Source organism: Cetorhinus maximus, chromosome 2, assembly GCF_964194155.1.
Source record: "Cetorhinus maximus chromosome 2, sCetMax3.hap1.1, whole genome shotgun sequence".
NCBI lineage: Eukaryota > Metazoa > Chordata > Chondrichthyes > Lamniformes > Cetorhinidae > Cetorhinus > Cetorhinus maximus.
The window spans coordinates 177,914,205-177,940,632 of NC_135880.1; the positions used below are offsets into that span (position 1 = coordinate 177,914,205).

Sequence of the window (26,428 nt, forward strand, 5' to 3'; positions counted from 1 at the left end):
GCTGCATGCAGCAAGACATGGACAACATCAATGGAGATGATATGTGGTAAGTAACATTCATGCTAAACAAATGCCAACAAGGACTATCTCAGAATGCCTAACCATCTCCCCTTGACATTCAATGGCATTGCCATCACTGAATCTCTCAGCACCATCAACATCCTGGGGGTTACCATTGACCAGAAATGGAACTAGAATAGCCATATAAATACTGTGGCTGCAAGAGCAGGTCAGAGGCTAGGAACCCTGCAACGAGTAACTCAACTGACTCCCCAAAGCATTTCCACAATTTAAAAGGCACGTTAGGAGTGTGATGGAATACTCTGCACTTGCCTGGATGAGTGCAGCTCCCACAACACTCAAGAAACTCGATATCATTCAGGACAAAGCAGCCCGCTTGATCGGCACTCCATCCACCACCTTAAATGTTCATTCCCTCCACCACTGGTGCATAGTGGCAACAATAACGCCATCTACAAGGTGCACAGCAGCAATTCACGAAGGCTACTTCAACTGTGCTTCCCAAACCTGTGACCTCTACTGCCAAGACGAACAAGGGCAGCTGGTGTAACAGAACACTGCCACCTGCAAGTTCCAGACCAAAGATACATACCTGACATGGATATGCACCCTTGTTCCTTCACTGTCACTGGAACTCGCTACGTAACAGCATTGTGGGTTCACCTTAATCAGATGGACTGCAACAGTTCAAGATGGTGGCTCACCACCAAGGGCAACTAGGGACGAGGAACAAATATTGACCTATCAGCAATACGAACGTTTCTGTGAATGGTGGAAATAACCTTGTGATGGTAAGGGTTAGTAATTGTTTGGGAGGTAGAATGTACAGAGTATGATAAAGGCAATGTTTTCTGATTGACTGGATGTGATCAGCAGCATTACTCATGGATCTGTACTGGCATCACAAGTTCTTACCATGTGTACTCATGACATAGATGAAGGAATAGACAATTTGTGTATCCAAATTTTGCAGTTAACACTGTTGGGAGGCACAGTAAAATGTGCGGATGAGAACAGGAGATTATAAAGAGACATTAGAAGATTAATGAATGAAACCCGCCTGCTGCATTTTTTCCCAAAGTGGGGAAGTGTGAGATCATCCGCTTTGAACCTGAGAGACACAAATCCTAATGCTGAGGTAATTGGAGCAAAGGGATTTGGTGGATTTGTACATAAACCACTAAAAGCCAATGCACAGGTATAAAAAGTAATCAAAAGTAGAATATAATGTTGTCATCTTATCTCTAAAGAACCTGGATTACAAAGGGAAGGGTGTGATGCTTCCATTGTTTTGTTCAGGGTCTTGCTGCTCAGGCCCCAACTGCAGTACTGTGTTGAGTTTTGGACATTGCAGGAAGGATATATTGGAAGGGCTACAGCACAGATTCACCAGAGCAATACTGGGGCTTAAAGGGTTAAATTATAAGGATGCTTTGTGATTTGGAATGATAATCTGATGGAGAAACTGTTTTGTCTTGTTGGGGAAATCGAATAGGGAGTCATGATCTTAAGATCAGAGCGAAGCCATTTAGGAGTGGAAATCAGAAAAGACTTCATCATTTGAAGTCTAGCGGAATTTGCTCCCCCAAAAGATTATAGATGCCGGGGTCAATTTAAATTTTCACAACCGATAGATTCTTGTTGGTGAAGGGTATCAAGGGAAATGAAGCAAAGGTCGATAAGTGGAGTTGAGGTCAAGAACAGTCAAAATCTAATAGAGCAACCGGACGAGGCTTGAGGGTCTAAGTGGCCTACTCCTGCCCCAATGTCCCTAGGAAAGTCTGTATGTTTTAATATCTTGAAATAGGTGACTGGCAGTCATGACAAATGATTGCTGGTACAAAAGGTTGTTTTAAATGTATTGCTATCTGGATGGTTTTCAGCTACCTTACATAAATATAAGGTAGCCACGAATAAATCCAACGGAGGAACTTCTTTACCCAGACAGTGGTGAGAATGTGGAACTTTCTGCTACAGGAGTTGTTGAGATGAATAACATAGATTATTTAAGGGGAAGCTAGTTAAGTCCAGACGCTGGCATGGCAGTCCCTGCCACATTAGCTGCAGGGGAAGATAGTGGGCTGAGAAGGTTCACGATTCGCTGGCCTCTGTTTTCTCTGGGCCCTCTTCACAGCCAGCTGAAGAAGATGTCTAAGCTTTTTATCTTGCAGTCATCAGGACACTCACAAGAATACCAATATAAGAGGAAAAAAACAATTTTTAAAATTGTTTTCCCCCTTATGTTGGTATTCTTGCAAGTGTCCTGATGAGTACAAGACAAAAAGCTTAGACATGTTTCTTTTTTCAGCAATACTCAAAGTCGTTTGGTAGTACAGAGCTTTTGTTTATTCTCACCTCTCCCAATGCCCTTCCAGTAAACCTCCAGAGGTCACGGCCACCAATGACTGTCTCCCTGTTGTCAGTGTTGATGTCCGCCATCTTCATATCTCACTTGTGGCAGAGGTACGGACGCCCAGGAGGTTGTGACCCAGTGGCCAGTTCACTCTACTGAAGGTCTTTGGCCGTCATCCGTCCAATGGACTTGGCTGAGCCAGCGCAGTCATCGCTGGCTTAGCAATGAGTGTATGCTGATGGAATTAGCACACTCCAGGACCTCTGGGTTGGTGACCTTGCGCTGCCAAGAGTTGCTGATAATATGTCAGAGACCGTGAAGGTGGAAACTGTTCAGCCTGTTCTCCCACTTAGCATATGCACACGATAAATGCGTGAGGGAGATAGGAATAGAAGGATAGAGGGAGATTTTTTTAAAAATTATTCTTTTCATGAGATCTGGGCATTCGCATTTGTTGCCTATCCCTGTTGCCTTTGAACTGAGTGGCTTGCAATGCCATTTCAGTGGGCAGTTAAGCGTCAACCACTTTGATGTAGGTCTGGTCCATACAAGCTGCCTTCTCCCTAAGATGGGTATAAGAAGGCATCTACGGGCCATCAGCACTCGCAAAGACCAGTTTTTGTGCTGTAAATCCCATGAAATTATGGAATAAATTTTATGCAAACTTATAACACAGAAAGAGGCCGTACGCCATGTCTGTGCCAGCTCTTTGAAAGAGCAGTCGTGCTAAATCTCATATCCTCATTTTATGTCTGTAACTCGGAGTTCCTCAACCTGAAGCATCTGTTCAACTTTCTCCTTAAATTATTTACCAAATTAGCTTCCACCACCTTCCAGGTGAAGCAGCTTCCAACGTTACTGAGTTGGGGGGCGGAGGGGAGTTCTCTGTATTTATTCTTGGAGCAGTACAATCAATCAAAATATTTGTTAATTGGTTTCCAGAAAATGGGCTAAATCATTCAATTCGAACAGTATACTGTGAGTGATTAACAGCTCTTTTTGGGTTGGAGTTACATTACTAATGTCCTTTGTTCCAGTTAATGATGTTGCAAGCATATCTGGGTTAACTTTCTCCAAGTCATCGATGCTTCTTCAGCCTCTCAAGTTAAATAGGTAGAAGGTTCTTGTGTATGGTAATATTGAGCAGCCACCTAAGATTATGGTCAAGAATCTGTTATTTTGGTCCAATTTTTCATTGAATTACAACTTTTTTGTGTATATCGGATTGGTGCCAAAGCAAGGGGTTCGATTCTCTGTTCTGGCTGGGATGGATTCTGGACCTGCTTCCTTGACCTTGCCTTGGAGATTGTAGTACTCTGGGTTGAACCTGCCTTTGGGCAGAGAACTGAAGGTTCTAAGAAAATCATATAATGCAGAGCAGCAGGAGGCCACTTGGTCCATTGAGTGTGCACTGGTTCTTCCAACGAGCAATCCGGTTGGCCCCCATTCTTCTGCTCTTTCCCCCATCCTGCAATTTTTTCTTCATCTTCAAGTATTTATCCTTTTGAAGGCTGTATCTGTCTCCACCCCACAAGGCAGTACATTCCCAATCCTAACCACTCAATGTGTTTAAAAACAGCTTTTCCTCATGTTGCTTCTGGTTCCTTTGCCAATCACCTTAAATCTGTGCCCTCTGGTTATTGACCCTTCTGCCAGTGGAAATGGCTTGTCTTTATTTGCTCTATCTAAACCCTTCGTGTTTTAAAGACCCCCTTATCAAATCTCCTCTTGGTCATCTTCTGCTGTAAAGAGAACAACTCCAGCTTCCCCAGTCTGACCATGTAGCTTCAATCTTCAGTCCTGGAATCATTCCAGGAAATCTCGAATGCACCTTTTCCAAGGATATGGCATATTTCCTAAAGTGTGATGTGCAGAAGGAATAACAAGGTCCATAATTACTCCCTCAGTGCCGCACTGGATGTGCCAGCCTAGATTTGTGCTTGTGTCTCCCTGGAGTGGGACTTGCACCCATAGCCTTCTGACTCCAAGGTGAGAATGCTGCCACCATTATTCTCCCATGCTGCATGTAACCACGTCATTGTGTGCATCTGTTTATGTGTCTGTCATTTTAGGAGGAAATGTGGGAATGTTCTTGGCATTTTGTTAGCTAATGTTGAGCCTTTGTACCGAATGTGTTGAGCCTGAGGTCATTGCCATATAGCTACTGGCTGCCTTTTTGAGCACTTGTTCAATCAGTCCCACCATTCATACCCAATATTACTAGATATTAATCTGGAAGAGTTAGGGGTGCCTGGTTTCATGGAAGCAAAAGGATTAATACCATGTTTTGTGAGCTTTGAATAGCAGAGAATCTTCTCATGGGGGAAAAAAAAGACTGAGAGGTGAGCTGACAGAGGTCTGTAAGATTATGAATGAGTTTGATAAGGCAGGTATAAAGAAGATGTTCCAACTTGCAGAGGGGAACATATCTAGGGAGCATAAATATGCAACAACACTCGAGAAGCTCGACACTATCCAGAGCAAATCAGCCCACCTGATTGGCATCCCATCCTCCACCACCGACACACAGTGGCAGCAGTGTGTACCATGTACCAGATGCACTGCAGCAACTCACTAAGGCTCTTTTGACAGCATCTTCCAATCCTGCAACCTCTGCCACCAAGAAGGACAAGAGCTGCAGGCACATGGGAACACCACCAACTGGAAGTTCCCCTCCAAACCACACAGCATCTTGACTTGGAAATATATCGCCGTTCTTTCACTATCATTGGGTCAAAACCCAGTAACTCCCTTCCTTACAGCACTGTGGGTGTACCTACACCACATGGACTGCAGCGGTTCAAGAAGGCAGCTCACCACCACCTTCTCAAGGGCAATTAGGGATGGGCAACAAATGCTGGCCTAGCCAGCGACTCCCACATCCTATGAAAGAATAAAACAAAAGACAGTCACTAATAAATGCAATAAGGCATACAGGAAAAACTTCTTTAGTCAGAGAGTGTTGAGAATGTGGAGCTCACTACCACAGGGAGTAGTTAAGAGGATTACAGCACAGAAGGAGGCCATTCATCCCTATGTGTCTGTGCTGGCTGGCTGCAAGAGCACCTCAGCTAATCCCACTCACCTGCCTTGTCCCCTCTCTATCTGCTCTGTCTAGAGCACTCCTGGCTTTGAACAGCATTTAACAGAAAGTTAAATAAACAGGTGATAGGAATGGAAGGCTCTGGGGAAACTTCATGCCCATAGACGCAATGGGATGTTTTGCTTCCATTTGCACTGTGAAATTGAGCCTTTATTTGACATCTCATCCGCAAAACAAGTGGGTGCAGCAGAACTCCTGCGACAACACCATTTTATTTTCTCACCACATTCTGGGTTATATCAATGTGAGATGTGCAGAATTTTTACAGAGCAGAAGAAGACTATTCAGTCCGTCGTGTCCATGCTGGCTCTCTCCAAGAGCAATTTAGCTAGTCCCACCCTCCTGTCCTTTCCAGGGAGTCCTGCAGTTTTTTCCCCCCTTCAAGTGCTTATCCAATTCCCCTTTGGAAGCCACAGTTGAATCTGCCTCCACCACTCTTTCAGGCAGTGCATTCCGGAGCCTAACCACTCGCTGCATTTTTTAAAAAAAATGATTTTCCTCATGTGTTCTTTGGTTCATTTTCGACCTGTCACATCTGCTTCTCAACCCTTCCACAAACTGTTTTTCCCTACCTACTCAGTCTGGAACCCTCATGGTCTTGAGAACACCTCTACCAAACCTTTTCTTCTCGAAGGAGAACAACCTCAGCTTCTCCAATCTATCCATGTGACTGAACCCCCTCGTCCCTAGGACCATTCTTGTAAATCTTTCCAGCACTCTCTCTAAAGCCATCCTCTCTTTGTTATGTTAACCCCATATCTTTGTAACCTCTTTGAGCTCTCAGAGATCTGTTATTCTCCAATTCTGATCTCCTGAGCACCCTGCTTGCTTTGCTCCACCATTGGTGGCTGTGCCTTCAGCTGCCTGCGCCCCAAGCTCTGGAATTCCTTTGCCTCTCTCCCTTTCTCTTCTCCTTTAAGACACTCTTGAAACCTCATTCTTTGACCTGTTTTAATATGTTCTTATGTGGTTTGGTGTCAAGCTTTGCCTGATAATACACCGGTGAAGGATCTTGCAGTGTATACTCTAGTAAAGATGTTGTACAATCCAACTTGTTTCAGATTCACTATTCCCATCAGTTGCCACAACACAACAATGGAACCAGATCTCATTTTCAGACTGAGGCTACTTTTTTCAGACTTGCCTCTAAGTAGGCCTCACCGTCCCATCATTTATAGAGAAACTGTGTTCAGGAACTGATAGTGAAAATAGTCTTGGCTCCAGTTTGAAAGCAACCGGATTTGACTTATGAACGTGTGGGTGGAATTTTATGGCCCCGTCGTGGTGGGGGCTGGGTCGTAAAATGCAGTGAGCTGTTCAGAAGTCCATTGACTTGGGCGGGGCTGGAAAATCCCATTGGCGGGAGAGACCAAAAAATCCTGCCGTGTGTGCGTATGCGTATGTACCAAGTTCAGTCCTGACCCAACTCGAACGGAGAATTCTCTTTATTAGTCATCTGCCTGTGATTGGCATTACTGCGGGTCGTATCTGAATCCTTGTCTGTGCTATGACATTGATAAGTGATGCAAGTTCTTCTGTACTATCTGTACCAAAAACATTTACACTTTTTAACTGAGACTGCCCATCAGGACACTGACAGGATTGGGTGCAATGCCAACTTTATACATCACCCAATTTTACCCCCAGTTAAAAGCAATGTTGCACCTAACCCCATGGGATCCCCACCTGGAGAGTTAGGTTAAAGTTAACCCCAGTTATACAATTCAACATGCAAGTTTAAGCCAGCTATTTTCTTTTCCCTCATAAATAGTGTGGCATGTATCAATTTAAGTCTCAATTGGGAAAAAGAAACTGTGCAGTTCCAAAAATAATCATATCAAAGGGGAAATGTTTCACAATTTCGATTGTCTGAAGTACAGCAGATGTTTCCTGTCTTTTTAGAAAGTGCTTTCTGGCATTGGGCCCTGACTAAATGTTCGTTCGTTTGTTTATTGTCACTATAGCCTTGACCGTTGGCATTGCCTTGCTTTTTCTCTGGCTTTCTTCAAACCTCCTCCAGTCCACGTCCAAATGTCCTCCACCCATCCCATTTTCTTTTGTTTTTATGCTCAATTTCGCCTTCAGTTGTTGCCAGGAGCAGGCTGTGGGTTTTTGTTTCCAATGTTCATACTTTATTCCCTAACTGTACTTAGCCACCATTTTGATTCCTGAGCTTCTGCTCTTTATCTAACCTACTCTTTCTGTCCAAGCAGTTGATTCTGAGCACCCTCTGCCAAGCCCACATTTCAAGAGCCCTTATCCTCCTCTCGCCCTCTTTCTTCAGAGCTTAGCTCTTGTATTCATCGAGTGCAACACGCACTATTGTCTGTACTAAGTGTCTTTTCAGCTTCATGTTTTTGGACTTCCCAACACTATTTAAGTCATAGGCCCCACCTCTTGCCATAGCTAATCTAACCTGGATTTCACTCTTGGATATAAGTTTGGTGTTTATTGCTGAGCCAAGGCACTTGAATTTGTCCACTGCCACTATCTCAGGGCTTCCAATCTTGATCTTTCCATTGCAAGTTAGAGCATCGTGTAAATGTTACAGAAGCAGAAATAAAAAAAGATACCATCGAGGCTAGAAATCTGAAACTAAAATGAGAAAATGCAGAAATGTTTCATGAGGTTGTGTATTCAAAAGTACCTTGTCCCTTCTCTCCACACCCACTCCAATTTACAAGATATTTCTAGAACAGAAACTAACCGGTTCATGTCATTGTTAATGCTCCACATGAGCCCCCTCTCACCTCTCTTCATCTCACCCTATCAACCTATCCTTCTTTTCCTCATGTACTTATCTAGCTTCTCCTTAAATGCAGAAAAGATTTACAACAATGATTCTAGGGATGAGGGACTTCAGTTACGTGGAGAGTGTCATAGCAGTGGATCATAGCCCCGAATCACTTACAGGCATATTGGACTTTTTTGAGGAAGACATTTTTTTTAAAAAGGACATACAAACAAAAGCTGGCTGAGGCTGCAAAGTAACCACTTGCTAGAAAATTCCTATGTGGATTACACTTGACCAACTAGTCCAGAGAGAATGGAATATCGTGCTTAAAAGGTGCCAAGGCTTACTTCAGACAGAGACACTTCAAAGGAAGAGATACAACGCAAAAATTGAACTGTAATCTCCTGTGGTTGCAGAGATAATGGAGTCTGGTTACCATCTTAGCAGAAACCATCTCCTGTTGAGTTATATCCCAGACTGTGGAAATGATCTGAATTGAAAGTAAGCAGCTTCTGGGCAAAAGACATGTTTGTTTTTTGCCCTTTCAGGAATACACAAGAAAAGGGACTAAAGAGCCAACCAGGGACTCTGGTCCCTGTGAGCTAGTTCTGGCATTCTAGTTCTACTGTGTTAGTGTGTGCTGTGAAGGTCACAGCTGGAGAACATCCAATTAGTCATTCTTTTGCTTGCGGGTAAAAATGTCTCTCTCTCTGGTTGCTCTGGAAGTGAGTCAAAAGTAAGCAAAGCCACAGTCAAAAGGGGAAAAAGGACAACTCCTTCAGCTAACCTACAGAACCAAGAATCTTCAAACCAACTGCTCAACTGCCAAAGTCAGCTCTACCGGAGTCATCCAACTTAACAGCCACAGCATTTTACCAGCTACTCCTCATGGACAAGCCAAAGGTTGATTTTTTTAACTTTTATTTTTGGACTCACTTCTCATTTCTAATCTGTGGGTATGTGGGTTGTGTTTTTATCTTTTTTTCTCCTGTTTTAGTAACTAATAAACTCACTCTTTGTTTAAATCAAGACAGCCTGGTTAAATTAACTCCTCCTAAATCCTAAATACATTTGGACTAGGGAAAAAAGCATCCATGAGGGAAGGGATACTTTTTAAATTAACCTTGTTGCAACCAACCGAGAGGGTTGATTAAAGAAAGGGAGCCAGTTCACTCCTCCTCGCCCGGGAGCATAACAATTTGGGGGAACCTCTCCCGGTCGTAACAGTAGATTAGAGAAGCCGGGGTTGTTCACCCTACAGAAGAGAATGTTGAGAGGAGATCTGTTCAAAATCATGAGGGGTTCAGACAGAGGGTAGGGATAAACAGTTCCCATTGGTGGAAGGTTTGAGAACCAGAGGTCACTGATTTAAGGTGATTGGCAAAAGAACCAAAGGCAACATGAGGAAGAACCTTCTTTTGCAGCGAGTGGTTTAGGATCTAGAATGCACTGCCCGAGAGTGTGATGGAGGTAGATCCAATCATAGCTTTCAAAAGGGACTTCGATAAGCACTTGAAGGGGGAAAAAAAATTGCAGGGCTACTGGGAAAGGGCAGGTCTGTGGGAGTAGATGAGTTGCTTTTGCAGGGAACTGGCACAGACAAGTTGGGCCAAATGGCCTCCTTCAGTGCTATAATTATTCTATAGTTCTATTCTATGATTCTATCTATACTATTCACCTCAACTACCCCATGTAGTAGCCAGATCCATATTCTCACCACTCTCTGGGTAGAGAAGTTTCTCCTGAATTCATTATTAGATTCATCAGTGACTACTTTATTTTTATGTTTTGGTCGTGTCCGCAAGTGGAGATGTCTTCTTTACGTGTACCTTATTAAACCCTTTCATTGTCTTGAAGGTCTCAAGTCAGTCATTCCTCATTCTTCTCTTTTCTAGAGAAAACGGCCACAAGTTGTTCAGTTTTCTTGGTGGGTATAGTCTCATATTTTGAGTATCACGCTAGGTTGCATGGCTGGAGGTTGTTTTAACCGTAGGGAAGGACAAGACCATGGAAGGATTTGAAAACAAGGGTGAGAATTTTTAAATTGGAGGGCTGTCAGAGTGGGAGCCAATGTAGGTCAGTGAATACAGCGGCTGACGGGTGAATGGGTCTCGGTGTGAGTTAGGATACGGGCTGTGGAATTTTGGATGAGCTCAGTTTTAAGTGGGGTGGAATGTCGGAGGCAGGGTCGGGAATCATTGGAGCTTGGAGGTAAAAAAAGACATGGATGAGGGTTTCAGCAGGTGAAGTGAGGCAGGCTTGGAAATGGCTCTTGAATTCCTAAGCTTTTTTAGTGGTTTCTGTTTTTGTTCCAAATGTTTCAGACTTCCTTCAGCCTTTCACTTTTGCTGCTGTGCATTAGCTTACATTTTTCCAAAAGCATTTTAATATCACAGCCGTGTGCTTGCAGAGTCATGTGGCAATGGGGGACCCTTCTCATGTGATTCCTCACTTGTTGAGTTCTTACCTTAGCTGGCTGTTGCATGGGGAGAAGGTGCGCGAAAATGGAACTAGCGAAGGCCCTTGAATGTTCATTTTAATTAACTATATTGATGTTGGAAGAATTTTATTGAAACACATGGGCTCTCCTCTCTAGTTCAGGGAGATCCGAGGAGTGTCTGTGAAATTATGAAGCAATTGGGGGATGGGGTAGTTTTAGACAAGATGTTTCCATTTGGGTTGGGGTGGGGGGAGACCAGAACTAAGGGGCATAAAAATAAGGTAGTCCCGAATAAATTTAAGAGGGAATTCAGGGGAAACTCCTTTAACCAGAGAGTGCTGAGAATGTGGAAGTTGCTACAACAGGGAGTGGTTGAAGTGAATAGATGCATTTAAGGGGAAGCTAGATAAACACAGATATGGATAGGAATAGAAGGATATGTTCTTGGAGTGAGACGAAGTAGGGTAGGAGGAGGCTTGTGTGGAACATAAGGGCTCTTGTGGACCTTTTCGGCTGACTAGCCTGTAACTCTGTGTATTGAAATTAATTGTTTTGAACGCCAAAGCAGCAACTTGGCTCCTTCCTCCTTCAGGTCCCAGGCCTTAAGAGGGAGTTGGTGACCGTGGACCTCCATTGGATTGGTCCATGATTATGCTTGGCAAAGTACTGCAGCATGGCTGACCAGGAAACACTCTCGCTCTTACCGCCTGCCAAGGTTAATTTAGAGGCTGATACTCAGCCTGTTTGACCGCATAATGAAGGCAGCTTCCATGGCCATCAAGTCCTGATGTGGAACTTGAACCCGGGGCTTCTGATCCAGAGGCAGGGAAGATACCACTGCATCACAAGACCTCCTCACACCTTGGCTGCAAAATTAAAATAACAAGCCTTTACGTTATGATCACAATATTTTAAGAGTATCAATTTGTTATTTGATCCATTGACTCAACAAGCATTCTCATCTGATGCAGAAACAAGGAAGGGAATTAGGCTCCTGTGTTTTGTCAACACTGACTGGCTAATCTGAAATTCACAGTTGTGTGATACTATGCATTGTAGAGTCAGTGTGCGCGCATGTAATCGAAACCACAAAGGAAAACTGGAAACAAATAACTCTGCTACCCATGTCCTAACTGGCACCAAATGCCATTCACCCATTACCCACTGACCTATATCCTTGTCAGCAATGACTCAGATTTAACACCCTTACCCTTGTGTACAAATCCCCCTGTAGCCTCATCCCTTCTCTATCTCTCTAACCTTCTCCAGGCTCCCAACCCTCAGATCTCTGTGCTCCTCCAATTCTGTCCTCTTGTGCATCTCTGATTTTCATCGCTGAACTATTGGCGACAGTGTTTTGAGTTACTCAGGCCTCAAGCTGTGGAATTCCCCCGCTAAACCGCTTCGCCCCTCTACCTCTCTCTCCCCGTTTAAGATGCTCTTTACAACCTACCTCTTTGGCCAAGCTTTTGACCATCTACCCTAGTACCTTGTGACTCAGTGACAAATTTTGTCTGATCATCGCTCCTGCGAAGCACCTTGGGAATTTTTCTGCATTTAAAGGCGCTATACAAATGCAGGTTTTTGTGTTGGAACTTCTTAGCATTAAAAAAAAGGTGAAACCCAAAAGCATTTGTGGCCGCAGTTTATTAGCATGAGAGGAATCTGAAATTAAGGGATTGGGTAATGAAAATGTCTTTTTTGCTTTTTATAAAAACCATTGATTTGTTTTCAGGCAAAAAATAGACAAACCATGATGTACTGGTTACAGCAGTTACAGCAGAAACGCTGGGAATATGGTGAGAATCAGAATAATCTCTTTACAGAAAACCACAACATCTGCACAGAGCAGCCTAAGTCACCACCAGCACTCAAAACAGAAGGTATGTCCATCTTTATCAGACTGAATGTTTCAAAGCTTAACATAAAATTTAATGCAGAGAACTGCTACATTTTGGTGGGAAGAACAAGGAGAGGCAGTATAAAATAAAGGGTACAGTCCTAAAGAGGGTGCAGGAGCAGAGGGACCTGGGGGTATATGTGCATAAGTCATTGAAGATGCCAGGGCAAGTTGAGAAAGTGGTTAAAAAAAGCATACCGGATCCTGGGTTTATATTTACCCCTATTAATAAAATAGGGGCAGAGAGTACAAAAGCAAGGAAGTTATGATGATAAAAGCAAAATACTGCGGATGCCGGAAATCTGAAATAAAAGCAGAAAATGCTGGTAAAACTCAGCAGGTCTGGCCATATCTGTGGAGAGAGAGACAGAGTTAATGTTTTGAGTCCGTATGACTCTTCTTCCGAGTCAAAGCTTTAGCTCTGAAGAAGATTCATATGGACTCGAAACGTTAACTCTGTTTCTCTCTCCACAGATGCTGCCAGACCTGCTGAGTTTTACCAGCATTGTCTGAAGTTATGATGAACCCTGATGAAACCCTCAACTGGAGCATTGTGTCCGATTCTGGGCAGGATGTGAAGACCTTGGAGTGGGTACAGAAAAGATTCATGAGAATGGTTCCCAGGATGAGAGACTTCAGCTACGTGAGTAGGTTGGAGAAGATGGGGTTGTTCTCCTTGGAGAAGAGTAGGTTGAGAGGAGATGTGATAGAGGTATTCAAAATCATGAGGTGTCTGGACAAGAGTAAAAAGGGGGAAACTATCCCCATTGATGGAAGGTTGAAAAGCAGAGGCCACAGATTTAAAATGATTGGCAAAAGAAGCGATGGAGACATGAGGGAAAAACCTTCATACGCAGCAAGTGTTTAGGATGTGGAATGCATTGCCTGAGAATGTGGTGGAGGCAGATTTAATTGTGATGCCTATAAAAGGAATTGGATAAGCCCTGAAGAGAAAAGATTTGCAGGGTTATGACGAAATGGCTGGGGAATGGGACTAGCTAACTTGCTCTTGCAGAGAGCTGGCATGGAATTGATGGGCCAAATGGCCTCTTTCTGTATTGTAGACATTCTATGATTCTAATGCGAAGTTCTTTTTAAATCCACATCAAAACTGTAATAAAGTGAATCTCCAGCTAGATTGAATAATGGCATGCATAGTGTGGTTAAACGAAAGCTGCCTTGGTTTCCAAGCTCTGGACTTCCCTCCCTAATCCTCTCCTCTTCTCCACCACCACTCCTTAAAACCTATCTCTTTGACCAAGCTTTCAGTTGCCTGTCGTGATATTTCCTCATGTGGTTCAGTGTCAAATTTTGTCTGGTAACTGCTCCTGTGAAGCACCTTGGGATGTTTTGCTATGTTAAAGGCGCTATATAAATGCTGGCAGTAGTTTGTTGTTTCTGCAAGCTGACAGAATATCCTGCAAACTGATAGTTCTTCTTTCCTATGTATTAAATTGATAATGCTTCCAAGATTAACAACTATCCTTCAAATCACAGTAGAACTCAACAATATGAATATAGCAACAAACCTCACCACTGATGCTCAAAGGAAGTAAATGTCATTTGGCCAGCTTAACAATTTAAGATCTTGTATTTGCAAAGGAGCTTTCAAGCGTTTGGAATGCTGCAAAATTAACTTACAATTGTATAACACCTTTCACACTCTCAGAATATTAACAATCTCAGGATATTATTGCCACTTTATAGTCAATTAACTTTTTTTTGAAGAGTAGTCACTTATAATGTAGGAAACGTGGTAGCCAAATTGCAAGTTCCCTCACAATGTGATAATTACCAGATGAGTGGATGAGGGTTGAATATTGGTTAGGACACGGGGAAAGCTGCTCTGATCGTCTTTCAAATAGTGGCCATGAGATCTTTCACACCCACCCTGAGAAGGCAGACAGGGCCTTGGTTAAACATCTTGTCTGAAAGACTGCACCCCTGACAGTGCAGCACTCCCTAAGTACTGGCAGTGGGAGCGTGGCCCTCGATTTGTGCTCAAGCCTTTGGTGTGGGGCTCAAATGTGCAACCTCCTGACTCAGAGGCGCGAGCGCTACCAACTGAGTCACGGTTGACACGTCACTGCAGATGTGGCAGCCGATTTGTGCACAGCGAGTGCCCACAAATGTTCTAGTGATGTTGATTGTGGGATGAATAGCAGCTGGGGTCACTCTTTTGCCCTTTGAACATCACTTGATTATCTTTTGAATCTACCTGAACAGACAGAGTGACAGGGCCTCTGGAAACTAAACACTGCCAAGGGTCTGAAGACATTGTGTACTGAATTTTTAAGGAGTAGCAGCTATCGTACTCAATTAGGGAGCAGCCACTGAGCCTAACTGACTTTTACTTACAATTATGATATTGGCATAAAGTAAAAACACAACAAGGTGCTTATAGAACAGATGCTTGGAAAATAATAAATATTGAATCAGTTCGCAGCATTCAAAATATTTTTATATGGTCCCCACTAGCCACCGACTCCATTCATCTCCCTGCAGCTCTCTGTGGCTGCACCAGACTGTTTGCCTATTTCCATTTCTGTATCATTGCCTGTCTCAGCCCCTGTCTCAGCTTACCTGCTGCTGAAACCTTCATCCATGCCTTTATTACCTCTAGACTCAACTATTTCAGCACACTCCTGGCTGGCTTCCCATGTTCTGCCCTCTCTAAACTTGAGGTCAACCAGAAACCGTATCCTTACTGGCACCAAGTCCTGTTCACTCATCACCCCTGTGCTTGCTGACCTACATTGGCTCTGGGTCAAGCAACACCTTGACTTTAAAATTCTCATCCTTGTTCTTAACTTCCTCCATAACCTCTTCCCTCCCTATCTCTGTAATCTACACCCCCTCAGTCCTCTGAGATATCTGCATTCATCTAATTCTGGCTTTCCAATTTTAATTGCTCCACCATTTTGATGGCAGTACCTTCAGTTACCTCGATCCTAAGGTCTAGAATTCCTTGCCTAAACCTCTTTCCTCCTTTTAAGACTCCTTAGAAGCCTACCTCTTTGACTAAACTTTTGGTTATCTGCCCTAAAATCTCCTAATGTAGCTGGGTGTCGAATTTTGCTTTATACACTCCTGTGAAGCACTTTGGGACTTTTTACTACATTAAAGGTGCTATATAAGTACAAGTTGCTGCAGATTCGGGTGGCCTTCATGACTTTGAGAGAAAATAGCCTTTGGCAGACTTCACAGGGAATGAGGGTGAGGTAAATATTTCTGCCCATTGCACACAGCTCAGCTGGCTCTTTAGCCTTGGATTGCTAACTCTGGCTGGACATATTCCTGAAGGTTTCATCACATGACCTCTCGCCTGCAACAGACCCTTACAATCAAACAGCCTCTTTGTCCTCTCGCCCATTGCCAAAATTCTACAACAAGTAAACAAAGAAATGGTTTGAAAAGGAAATGGTTGGGTGCTTGAGGGAAATAATCATGCAGACTGACAGAATCATTACAGTACAGAAGGAGGCCATTCGGCCCATTGTGTCTGCACCAGCTCTTCAAATGAGCATTTCCCTTAGTGCCATTCTCCCGCCTCCTCCCCATAGCGCTGCACTTTCTTCTGTTTCAGATAACAATATAATTCTCTCTTGAATGCTTCGATTGAAGCTGCCTCCACCACACTCTTAGGCAGTGCATTCCAATCCTTAACCACTCACTGCGTAACAAAAGTTCTTTCTCATATCACTTTTGCTTCTTTTGCCAATCACTTTAAATCTGCCCTCTTGTTCTTGATCCTTTCACAAGTGGGAATAGTTTCTTCCTATCTACTCTGCCCAGACCCCTTGTGATTTTGAATTACAGGGATAGAGTGGGGGATTGGGACTGACTGGATTGCTCTACAGAGAGCTGACATAGACTCGATGGGCCAAAAGGCTACCATCTGTGCCGTTGTGACTCTGTGACACCAAAATGAAAACAAAAAAACCTTTGGCCAAGGGTTTCTGTTCAGTTATCCTGGTTTCTTTGCTTGAAATTGGCCAAACTAGTGCAAAAGATTGCGGAATTTCAACCGCAAATTGGATTTGGCACAAATTGATTTTCCGCGATCTTTTCTGTTGCTTTAAGAAACATTGTGCCGGAAGCTGGCTGTAATAACTTGGCGTACTGGGCAGGTTTCAACAAGAAACAGATAAACTTTATTAAAGAGAGCTTTTCAGATGCCACATGCTTGAACAAGATCCTCGTCTGAAAGCCCCCCTCCCTCCGGATGACCCGTGCTTGGGGGTCATTGGTCGGAGCCTCCAAGAACATCATGTGACCTGATAGACAGTAGGAGAAGGCTACACCTTCAGTTACTACATTTCCTCCCCCTTTAGTTTTTTTTAAAGTTTCTATTTACAGACAACATTTGAATATCCAATATACAACTCAGGTGATTAAAGATTAAGTCTCTGAGGTTCTTTCCTTATTTGTTTAGAGCGGCGTAGCTCTACCGCTTGAGGTTCTTCCACAGGATCAACATGATCAGGAACTGCAGCACTAGATGCATCATTAGAAAGTGGCAGTTCAGGGTTTGGCAACTAGACATCAGGCGTGTCTATTCTAGGTCAATCTGTCACCTCAGAGATTAATGGTTCGACATTAATCACAGGCGGACTAGTAGGTTGTTAGAATTCATCTGTATTCCAGAGATGGTCCACATATTTTCAAACAATTCAGTCTTCCACTTCCACCTGGAAGGACAAGGGACCAGTTTCTGAGACAATTGTTCCAGGAACCCAACAAGGTCCACTTCCAATAATCCGCACGAAAACTGTGTCTCCTACACTGAATCTTTGAACTTTGTTAAGAATATTGTGATTCAATTTTTGATTATTCTGAATCTTCTCCACCTTCCCCTCTAAGTTTAGACGGACCAGACTTAACCTTGTACATAGGCGGTGTTTCATCAATAATTCAGATGGTGTGGAACCCGTAGGCAGTCGAATGAGGTGTCGTACAATAACTGAGAAAAAAGCAGGAAAGGCGAGTTTCTAGAGTACCTTCTGATAACCTCTTCATTCCAGACTTGAAAGTTTGCACAGCTCTCTCAGCTAAATCATTTGATGAGGGATGGTAAGGGGCTGTTTTAATATGTGATTCCATCTAAATTCATGAATCTCTGAAACGTCGTACTGGTAATGACTGTACCGTTATCAGAAATGATGCAGCTTTTCAATAGCTGCGCTCGATGTTGGTAATCTAACTTCATACGCATCCATCCATTTAGAATGTGCATCTACGATCAACTAAAAACATTGTACCTAAGAATGGTCCTATATAATCAATACATAGTCTAACTCAGGGTTGACCAGGCCACTCCCACAGATGCAGTGGAGCTGAAACAGGCAACTTCTGTTGTTGCTAACAACAGAGATAGTGCTTGACCATGCTTTCAATGTCACTGTCAATGCCTGGTCACCAGACATACCTTCACGCAAGCATTTTCAGCTTTGATATGCTTGGATGTGCACTGTGAAGCTTCCTTGCGAAGGGACGACAACTCTTGATCCCCACAACAAGATTCCATCTTGACAACTTAACTCTATTTTTCGGGCATGGAATGGTCTTCAGACACTAATGATTTCGACCACCCTTGCAATACAAGGTCTCTGACTTTTGACAAAATTGGATCTCTTGTTTGTCCAATTTCTAATTTGCTACGCACACAGGTGAAGGATCCAAGAAATTCAGCACAAGCACAACTTCCTGTGGCACTGGAGCATGTACAATGTTATCTAGTAATGGGAGACAACTGAGCGCATCCACATGTGCAATATGTAAGCCAGGACTGTGCATAAAGGTATACTCATATGCAGATAATATCAAAGCTCAACGTTGTATTCTTGCTGATGCTATTGGCGGAATGGCCTTATCCTCACTGAATAAACCCATTAATAGTTTATGGTCTGACACAATGGTGAAATGTCATCCATCTAGGTACTGGTGGAATTTCGTCACACTGAACACCACCAATAAACCTTCCTTTTCTAATTAGGAATAACCCTTGTCGGCTGTGGACCAGGTTCTTGAGACATAGTCAATTGGCCTTTCTGATCCATCTTCCACTCTGTGATAACACAGCTCCTACACCATAAGGAGAAGCATCACATGTGTTATGACGTGGCAGATGATGTGTGCCAGGCAGACCAAATCTGCAGGGGAAACTTGGTCACGCTATCACAACAGTTTTGCAATTTGTATTTATTATGAGAAGATATGGGCACTGATTTCAGAAGTAATGAGTCCACTAAGACCTTTAGGGATTTAAAAAATTATATTAACATATTTATTAACAAAAGAAAACATTTCAATCACATCCGTAAGACCACAATTACTTAATACTATGACAAATCCTAAAATTCCTAATTAACCTGAGTCTAACTTACACAACCCCTTTAAGGCAACAGTCCAAAATAGATTTTAGATTTATAAAAACAAGCCAGTAAGTCACCACAGTATCCACTTGACAGTGGAATTCCTAAAGCTTGTCTCCAACTTTATTTACTGGACACAGCAAACTTGTGCACAAATGGCTGGAGGCTTCCTGAAAGCTGTTTCACACACTCCTGTTAGATCTTACATGGCCCCCCAACAAAGCATTTCATTGTCTTTTATATATGTTTCTCTCACTGTAATATGTAAATTCCATTATTCCATATGCTTTTGGAACTTTACCTTTCCCATAATATAAAAATCTTTCAAGTTGCCAATATTGTCAATAAGCAAGAGTGCTACCCACTGAGTCATAGCAGACACTACCCTCATTTGAGTCATGTTTGGGAATGACTAGCTTGTTTTGACATGCAAGTTGCTTATTAAAGTTATTTGACGTTTGTTTAGAAGCCAGTATGAAACCTGTCAATCTTGTTCCACTCTGGAAGGGATAGTGAGTCAGAATATTGGGAGTTGTACCCTAATGCTGACTGACTTCATCTATGATCTGATGTGGCTTTCTTTGCCAAAAGCTGACATCATGTAATTTTATCAAGGGAGATAGACCTTTTACCTTCTGTTTTCCGTATGATGTGCAAGTCAAATAATTAAGAGACATTTGCAACTGTGCCTTGGAAAATTTGGGACATGTCCTAATTAGCCATTGCATCATATAGTAAAATAGAGCTTGGTGGGTGGGAGTAATATCTGTGTTTTTTATGTCATCACCCAAATTGCCATTGTCGCTGGCTGTCCCTCGGTTCAAGGATGACGTCCACTCAGGGATGCGGGTTTCTGCCATGGGTCTTCATGTGACTGAACAGGCCACTTCTCGATCCTCAGACCTTTGGGAAGATGGGGCAGGACGTGCCACAAGGTACTAGAATCCGCAGTACAGGATTTCCATCCTTTCCTTTCCTCCTCTGCTGTCGCTCTGCCTCATCATTAAGAGATTTGGACTGGAAGCGTGATGCAGCTTGATGAACAAAGTTGTCACCATTTTGGTCAATCGGTAGTGAGCTCCTCCCTATTGTACGGAAAGAATTACTTTGGAGCTGAACAGAATTTGTGACAGCATTCTCTTTTATGTGATTGTCAGGTTTGCTGTCAATGGGCATTGTAAAAAATTAGTTTTTCTTCTTTTCTATAAGGGTTGAATGAGATTTTCTTAAAATATTCAGTTTGTCGCTGAGGTCCATAGGTTTCATTTAGCCCAGAGACATTTCAAATCCATCTGTGCAAAACCACATTCTTGATGCTAAATAGCCATTTGCCTCTCTTCCTTGTATTGTGTCTAACAGTAATATAGTGAACAAAGTGAGTATTGACATCAATGTTGGCCAATGAGTTGTATTCTGTCAGTCAACGAGCTGGAGATTGGGCAGGACATGCAGCAAGACTCACAGCCAACAGTCTATCTTATAGCAAACGAAATCCATTTACTCAGTGAACAGTGTTGTAAACAGCTCACAACAGCAAACAGTCCAGAGTCTATTTACTCAGCAAACTGAGCCTGTACACACTACAGCAAAGTCTCCCAATAAAGGCAGGATTATTTCTCCAGCAAAATGAATGGAGGATAGTAACATCATACAAATTCCACACGTAAAATTAGTCCTCGGCGCGCACAGCAGTGTGGGCTCAATACTTAATTGACAGGCCAATTAGCCAATCATCTCCACACTGGGTGGGACTTGTGCTCTGATACACAGCCTTCAGTTAAAAGGAGTTTGCATTCAGTTAACAAATGGATTTGAATTTGGCAGCCGAGGGAGCAGTCCCTGGAATTGCAAATTGTTTCTGCCTGTAAGTATGTATTTGATTGGCAGCTCTATTTCAGCTTGAGATAAGTGCTTGAGTTCCTATTTGTTTTTGATCAAGCTTCAAAGGGTTTTGGAAATATATTTCTGTCTTGCTTCAATCCAGCTGTCCTTCAGAAGCCACCAGAAAGTGAGAGATAGGCAGAACGAACAATGGGAGGTTGGCAGATAACTCTTGTCTGCTTCTTGGGGATGTAATTGCATTTTCCTAGTCAAGAAGGAATATTTAAGATAAGATAATTACTATTTTTCTTTTTGCCTCACTCCTATTTACTGATTATATTACTTCCTTTTCAAAGAAAAGTATACAGGATCTTGCGCTTTATGAACGGAGCTTAGAGTACAAAAGCAAGAAAGAAAGGCTGAACATTTATAGGACACAAGTTAGACTGCAGTAGGAGTAACATGGCCAATTCTGGGCACCACAATTTAGGAAGGATGTTAGGACTTGGAGAGGGTGCAGAGGAGATTTACCATAATTTTATTTTATCCGTTCATGGCATGTGACCAAGGTCAACATTTGGTGTCTATCCCTAATTGCCCTTGACAAGGTGGTGGTGAGCTGCCTTATTGAACTGCTGCAGTCCATGTGGAGTAGGTAAACCCACAGCGCTGTTAGGGAGAGAGTTTCAGGGTTTTGACTCAGTGACAGTGAAGGAACGGTGATATAATTCCAAGTCAGGATGGTGAGTGACTTGGAGGAGAAGCTGCAGGTAGCGGTGTTCCCATGCACCTGCTGCCCTCGATCCTCTAGGTGGTGGAGGTTTGGAGGGCGGTGTTGAAGGACCCTTAGTGAGTTGCTGCAGTGCATCTTACAGATGGTACATATTGCTGCCACTGTGCACCAGTGGTGGAGGGAGTGAATGTTTAAGGTTGTCGATGGGGTGCCAATCAAGCGGGCTGCTTTGTCCTGGATGGTGTTGAGCTTCTTGAATGTTGTTGGAGCTGCACTCATCCAGGCAAGTGGAGAATATTCCATCACACTCCTGACTTGTACCCCGTAGATGGTGGACAGGCTTTGGGAAGTCAGGAGGTGAGTTATGCACTGCAGAATCCCCAGCCTCTGACCTGCTCTTGTAGCTACTGTATTTATATGGCTAGTCCAGTTCAGTTTCTGGTCAATAATAACCCCCTGGATGATAATGGTGAGGGATTCAGTAATAGTAATATTGTTGAATGTTAAAGGGAGATTGTTGGATTCTCATTTGTTGGATGTGGCCATTTCCTTGCACTTGTGTGGCACAAATGTTATTCGCCATTATCAGCCCACACCTAAATATTGCCTAAGTCTTGCGGCAAGCAGGAGTGGGCTGTTTCATTATCTGAGGAATTGCAAATGATACTGAATATTTTGCAATCATCAGCAAACATCCCCACTTCTGACCTTATTGTGGAAGGAATGCCATTGATGAAGCAGCTGAAGATGGTTGGGCCTAGGACACTACCCTGAGGAACACCTGCAGTGATGTCTTGGAGCTGAGATAATTGACCTTCGACAACCACAACCGTCTTCCTTTGTGTTAGGTATGACTCCAACCAGCGGAGGGTTTCCCCTTGATTCCCATTGACTTCAACTTCCTCGATGCCATGTTCCGTCAAATGCTGCCTTGATAACGAGGGTAGTCACTCTCAACTAACTTCTGCTAGTTAGCTATTTTGCCCAAGTTTGGACCAAGACTCTACTGAGATCTGGAACCAAGTGGCCCAAACTGAGCAATTGCTGTGTAAAAGCCCCTTAATCGCACTGTCAATGACACCTGATGATTGAGAGTAGACTGATAGGGTGGTGATTGGCCGGGTTGCATTTATTCTGCTTTTTGTGGACAGGACGTAGCTGGGCAAATTTCCACATCGTCGGGTAGATGCCAGTGTTGTAGCTGTACTGGAACAGCTTGGTTAGGGGCACGGCAAGTTCTGGAGCACAAGCCTTCAGTACTACAATCGGGAGGTTGTTGGGGCTTATAGCCTTTGTGGTATCTCCAGCTATTTCTGGATATCACATGGAGTAAATTGAATTGGCTGAAGACTGGCATCTGTGATGACGGAATTGGTTGTGGGATTGCTTAGATTTGCCAGTAACTACTTACACTGTTTAGTGTGCAAGTAGTCCTGTGTTATTGCTTCACCTGGCTGGCATGTCATTTTTAGGTATGCCTCTTGCTACTCTTGGCATGCTCTCCTGCACTCCTCACTGAACCATGGTTGGTCCCATGGCTTGATAGTAATGACAGAGTGAGGGATATGCCAGGAGTGAGGTTACAGATTGTGGTTGAATACAATTCTTCTGCTGCTGGTGGCCCACAGCGCCTCATGGATGTCTAGCTTTGAGCTGCTGGATTTGTTCTGAATCTATCTCGTTTAGTATGACAGCCGTGACAGACACGATGGAGGGCATCCTCAGTGTGAAGACAGGAATTTGCCTCCACAAAGACTGTGCAGTGGCCACTCCAGCCAATACTGTCATGGACAGATGCATCTGCGACGGGTAGATTGTTGAGGTGGTTTTCTCACCATCTGTTACGTTTTGAAGTACAGGCAGATTTATTTTCAGAAAAGGAAGTGGAACTGTAACAGCCTAAAAACAGACCCATTGTTGACCATCAGATTAAAAGAGAACCAGAACTGAGGTGCTGAACTATAAATACGTTTGGACATCTGGTAAGTTAGTGCAAGCGGAATGTGTTCAATGCTAACATTAGTGCAAACTGTATTAACATATTAACAAAACTGAGCTACATTACTTTTCCTATTCGTAACTTGCATTTTTGTTCTTTTATGATGGATGTCTTCCTTGCATCAGTACACTACCAGCTATGGCTCACTGGGTAACACTCTTGCCCCTGAGTTCGAAGTTGTGGGTTCAAGACGCATTTCAGATGTGACCCCAAAGTCTAACCTGACACTCCAGTGTCATACTGAGAGTGTGCTGCACTGTTAGAGGTGCCAGCTTTTAGATGAAATGTTAAACCGAGGCCCTGTCTGCTTTGTCAGGTGGATGCGAAAGCTCCCATGGCCATTTTTTTTGAAGAAGTGCAGGGGAGTTTTCCCCGGTGTCCTGGGGCCAATATTTCTCCCTCAACCAAAATCACCAAACCAGATTATCTGTGATCATCACCATGTTACTGCTTGTGGGATCTTACTGTGTGCAAATTGGCTGCAGTGTTTCCTACATTACAATGGTGACTACACTTCAAAAGTGGGCTTGTGTGTGGCATAAACACTGGCATGAAGCTGTTGGGCTGAACAGCCTGTTTCTGGGTTATAAATACTATGCATTAATTTATTGGCTGTAAAGTGCTTTGCAATACACTGAGGTTGTGAAAGATGCTATATAAATGCAAGATTTTAAAAAATATACATTGGGTATCAACCTACCCACTGGAATGACCCCTGTACGCGGATGTTCAGAAGCAGTGTCTACAGTGACCCTAATGGTAGCACACTAGAATATCGTCTCCATCCCCCAAGTACCCAGGACATTTCTAAATTTACGGATGACACCAAATTGGGGAGGATAGTCAGTACTGAAGAGGACTGCAACACATTACAGGAGGACATTAATAAACTTGCAGAATGGGCAAATAATTAGCCAATGAAGTTCAACACAGATAAACATGAGGTAGTACAGTTTGGTAGGAAGAATAGAGATGTCACTTATTACTTGGAGGGTATTGGATCCTAGTCACCAGTTTGTTGGATCCTGTTCGCACGCTTGTTGTAAGGGGTGGCCGATTTGGTAATAATGATCGAGTTGAATAGCAGACACTTCATAAGTAGAAACTCTGTCTATTTACAAAGATACTCAGCAGCAACTAAACATGTGCTTACACTTCAAACTCTATCTCTACACTACTGCTGCTACTGACTACAGACTTATTAACTACAGAGGAAGCCTGCACTCCTCTGCTGTTGGATACTAAGATCATATGATCTTCCATTATAACATTTTTCTTAAAGGTACATTACACATCAGATTACCACATTCCTCCCCCTTTACTCAGAAATATATTTTATTTTTACAATTACAGTCTTCTCAACATAGTAAAATATTTACACTGATAAGTAATTTATAAATTCAGTCTTTCTGGGAGTTTCCTTGTGCTTGTAGAACGTCTCAGCTCTACAACTTCAGATGCCTTGTCAGGAACTTCTTTTTCTGGAGGTGTCTGAACATCAGGTGCTTTGGTGGGCACTTGCAGATCTGTATCCTCCGCTCTGGAAGGACCAACAGACATGTCTGAACTGGGCTCAGTTCTCTCAACAGGAAACGCTGACCTGGTCGCGAACACTGGTGGAATCATCTCTTGGTGCATAGTTTCTCTTTTCCTTAGATGATCCACATGTATCCATATGACTCGGCCTTCCACCTCCACTTGGTAAGATAGAGGTCCAGTCACTGCACTTATTTCACCTGGTAACCATGTTGGTCCTTCTCCAAATTTCTTCACATATACTGTTTCTCCCATGGTAAATTTCCTCTCATGACTATGCCAGTCATGTTTGGTTTTCTGACTTTCCTTACTCCTCTCCACCTTCCCTAAATTTGGCATTATTAAGCTCAATCTCATCCTGAGACGGCATTTCACCAATAATTCCTCAGGTGTGATACCTGTTGTTGTGTGCGACGGGTGGTTCTATAATGGAAAAGAGTTTTGTAGACAAATTTGGTAAGAACAGTCAATAATGATTGATCACTCCTAGGAATGATTTGAGTTCTGAGGTGTTCTTTGGCGCAGGTGGCTCTCTTATGGCTCTCACATTCTACTCAACCAGGTAAATCTACCCGGTGACCCAAATAGATTACCTCCCTTGCCTGGAATGTGCACTTTTCTTTTTTTTAAACACACTCCAGCTTGCAAGAAACATTTTAAGACTTCTTCAAAGTTTGCCATGCGCTCTTTTTCAGTGAACCCTGTCACCAAAACATCATCTAAATAGACTACAGCCTGGGGCAGTCCCTGCAGTAAACTTTCCATTGTTCTCTGGAGGATGGTGCAAGCTGAGGAGATGCCAAAAGGCAATCGAATATATTGGTACAGCCCTTTCTGGATATTAATTGTGATGAATTCCCGGGAGGCATTATCTAACTCTAATTGTTGATATGAATGACTCATACCAAGCTTCGTGTATGTTCTGCCTTCCAGTTTGGCATACAGGTCTTCGATATTTGGTATGAGGTATCTGTCTCGCTTAACGACTTTATTAACCGTCAATTTGTAGTCTCCACAAATTCGGATGCTCTGGTTGGGCTTAAGAACTCTATGGGCGCTGCCCATTCTGAGAGCTGCACAGGTTGTATAACGCCCAGCTTTTCTAGTCTGTCCAATTCGATGTTGACCTTTTCTTTCAATGCATAAGGTACTGGTCTGTCCTTCATGAATTGGGGGATGGCCTTTGGATCCACATGAATTTATGCCTGCAGTCCCTGGGTCTTCCCAAGTTCGCCCCTGAAGACTGTGGCGTACTTTTGAACTAGTTCTGGTAACCCACTTGCTCTCAACTGGAAAATTTCAGCCCATTCCAACTTGATCTCTTTTAGCCAATTTTGCCCTAGGAGGTTTGGTCCCTCGCCTGCCACTACCATCAAGGGTAGCTTTACCAATTGGCTCCCATAATTAACAATTA

At 43.2% G+C, this 26,428-nt stretch overlaps 1 protein-coding gene across 3 annotated transcripts in view; it reads left to right on the top strand.

The window, feature by feature from the left end:
* The window catches only part of tbc1d2 (TBC1 domain family, member 2), a 69,329-nt gene that overhangs the window by 9,391 nt on the left and 33,510 nt on the right, over positions 1-26,428 (top strand). For all 3 annotated transcript variants that reach the window (XM_078529530.1, XM_078529548.1, XM_078529539.1), the window contains exon 2: positions 12,387-12,534. In XM_078529530.1, coding sequence (XP_078385656.1) covers positions 12,387-12,534 — 148 coding nt within the window. The remainder of the gene's footprint in view (positions 1-12,386; positions 12,535-26,428) is intronic.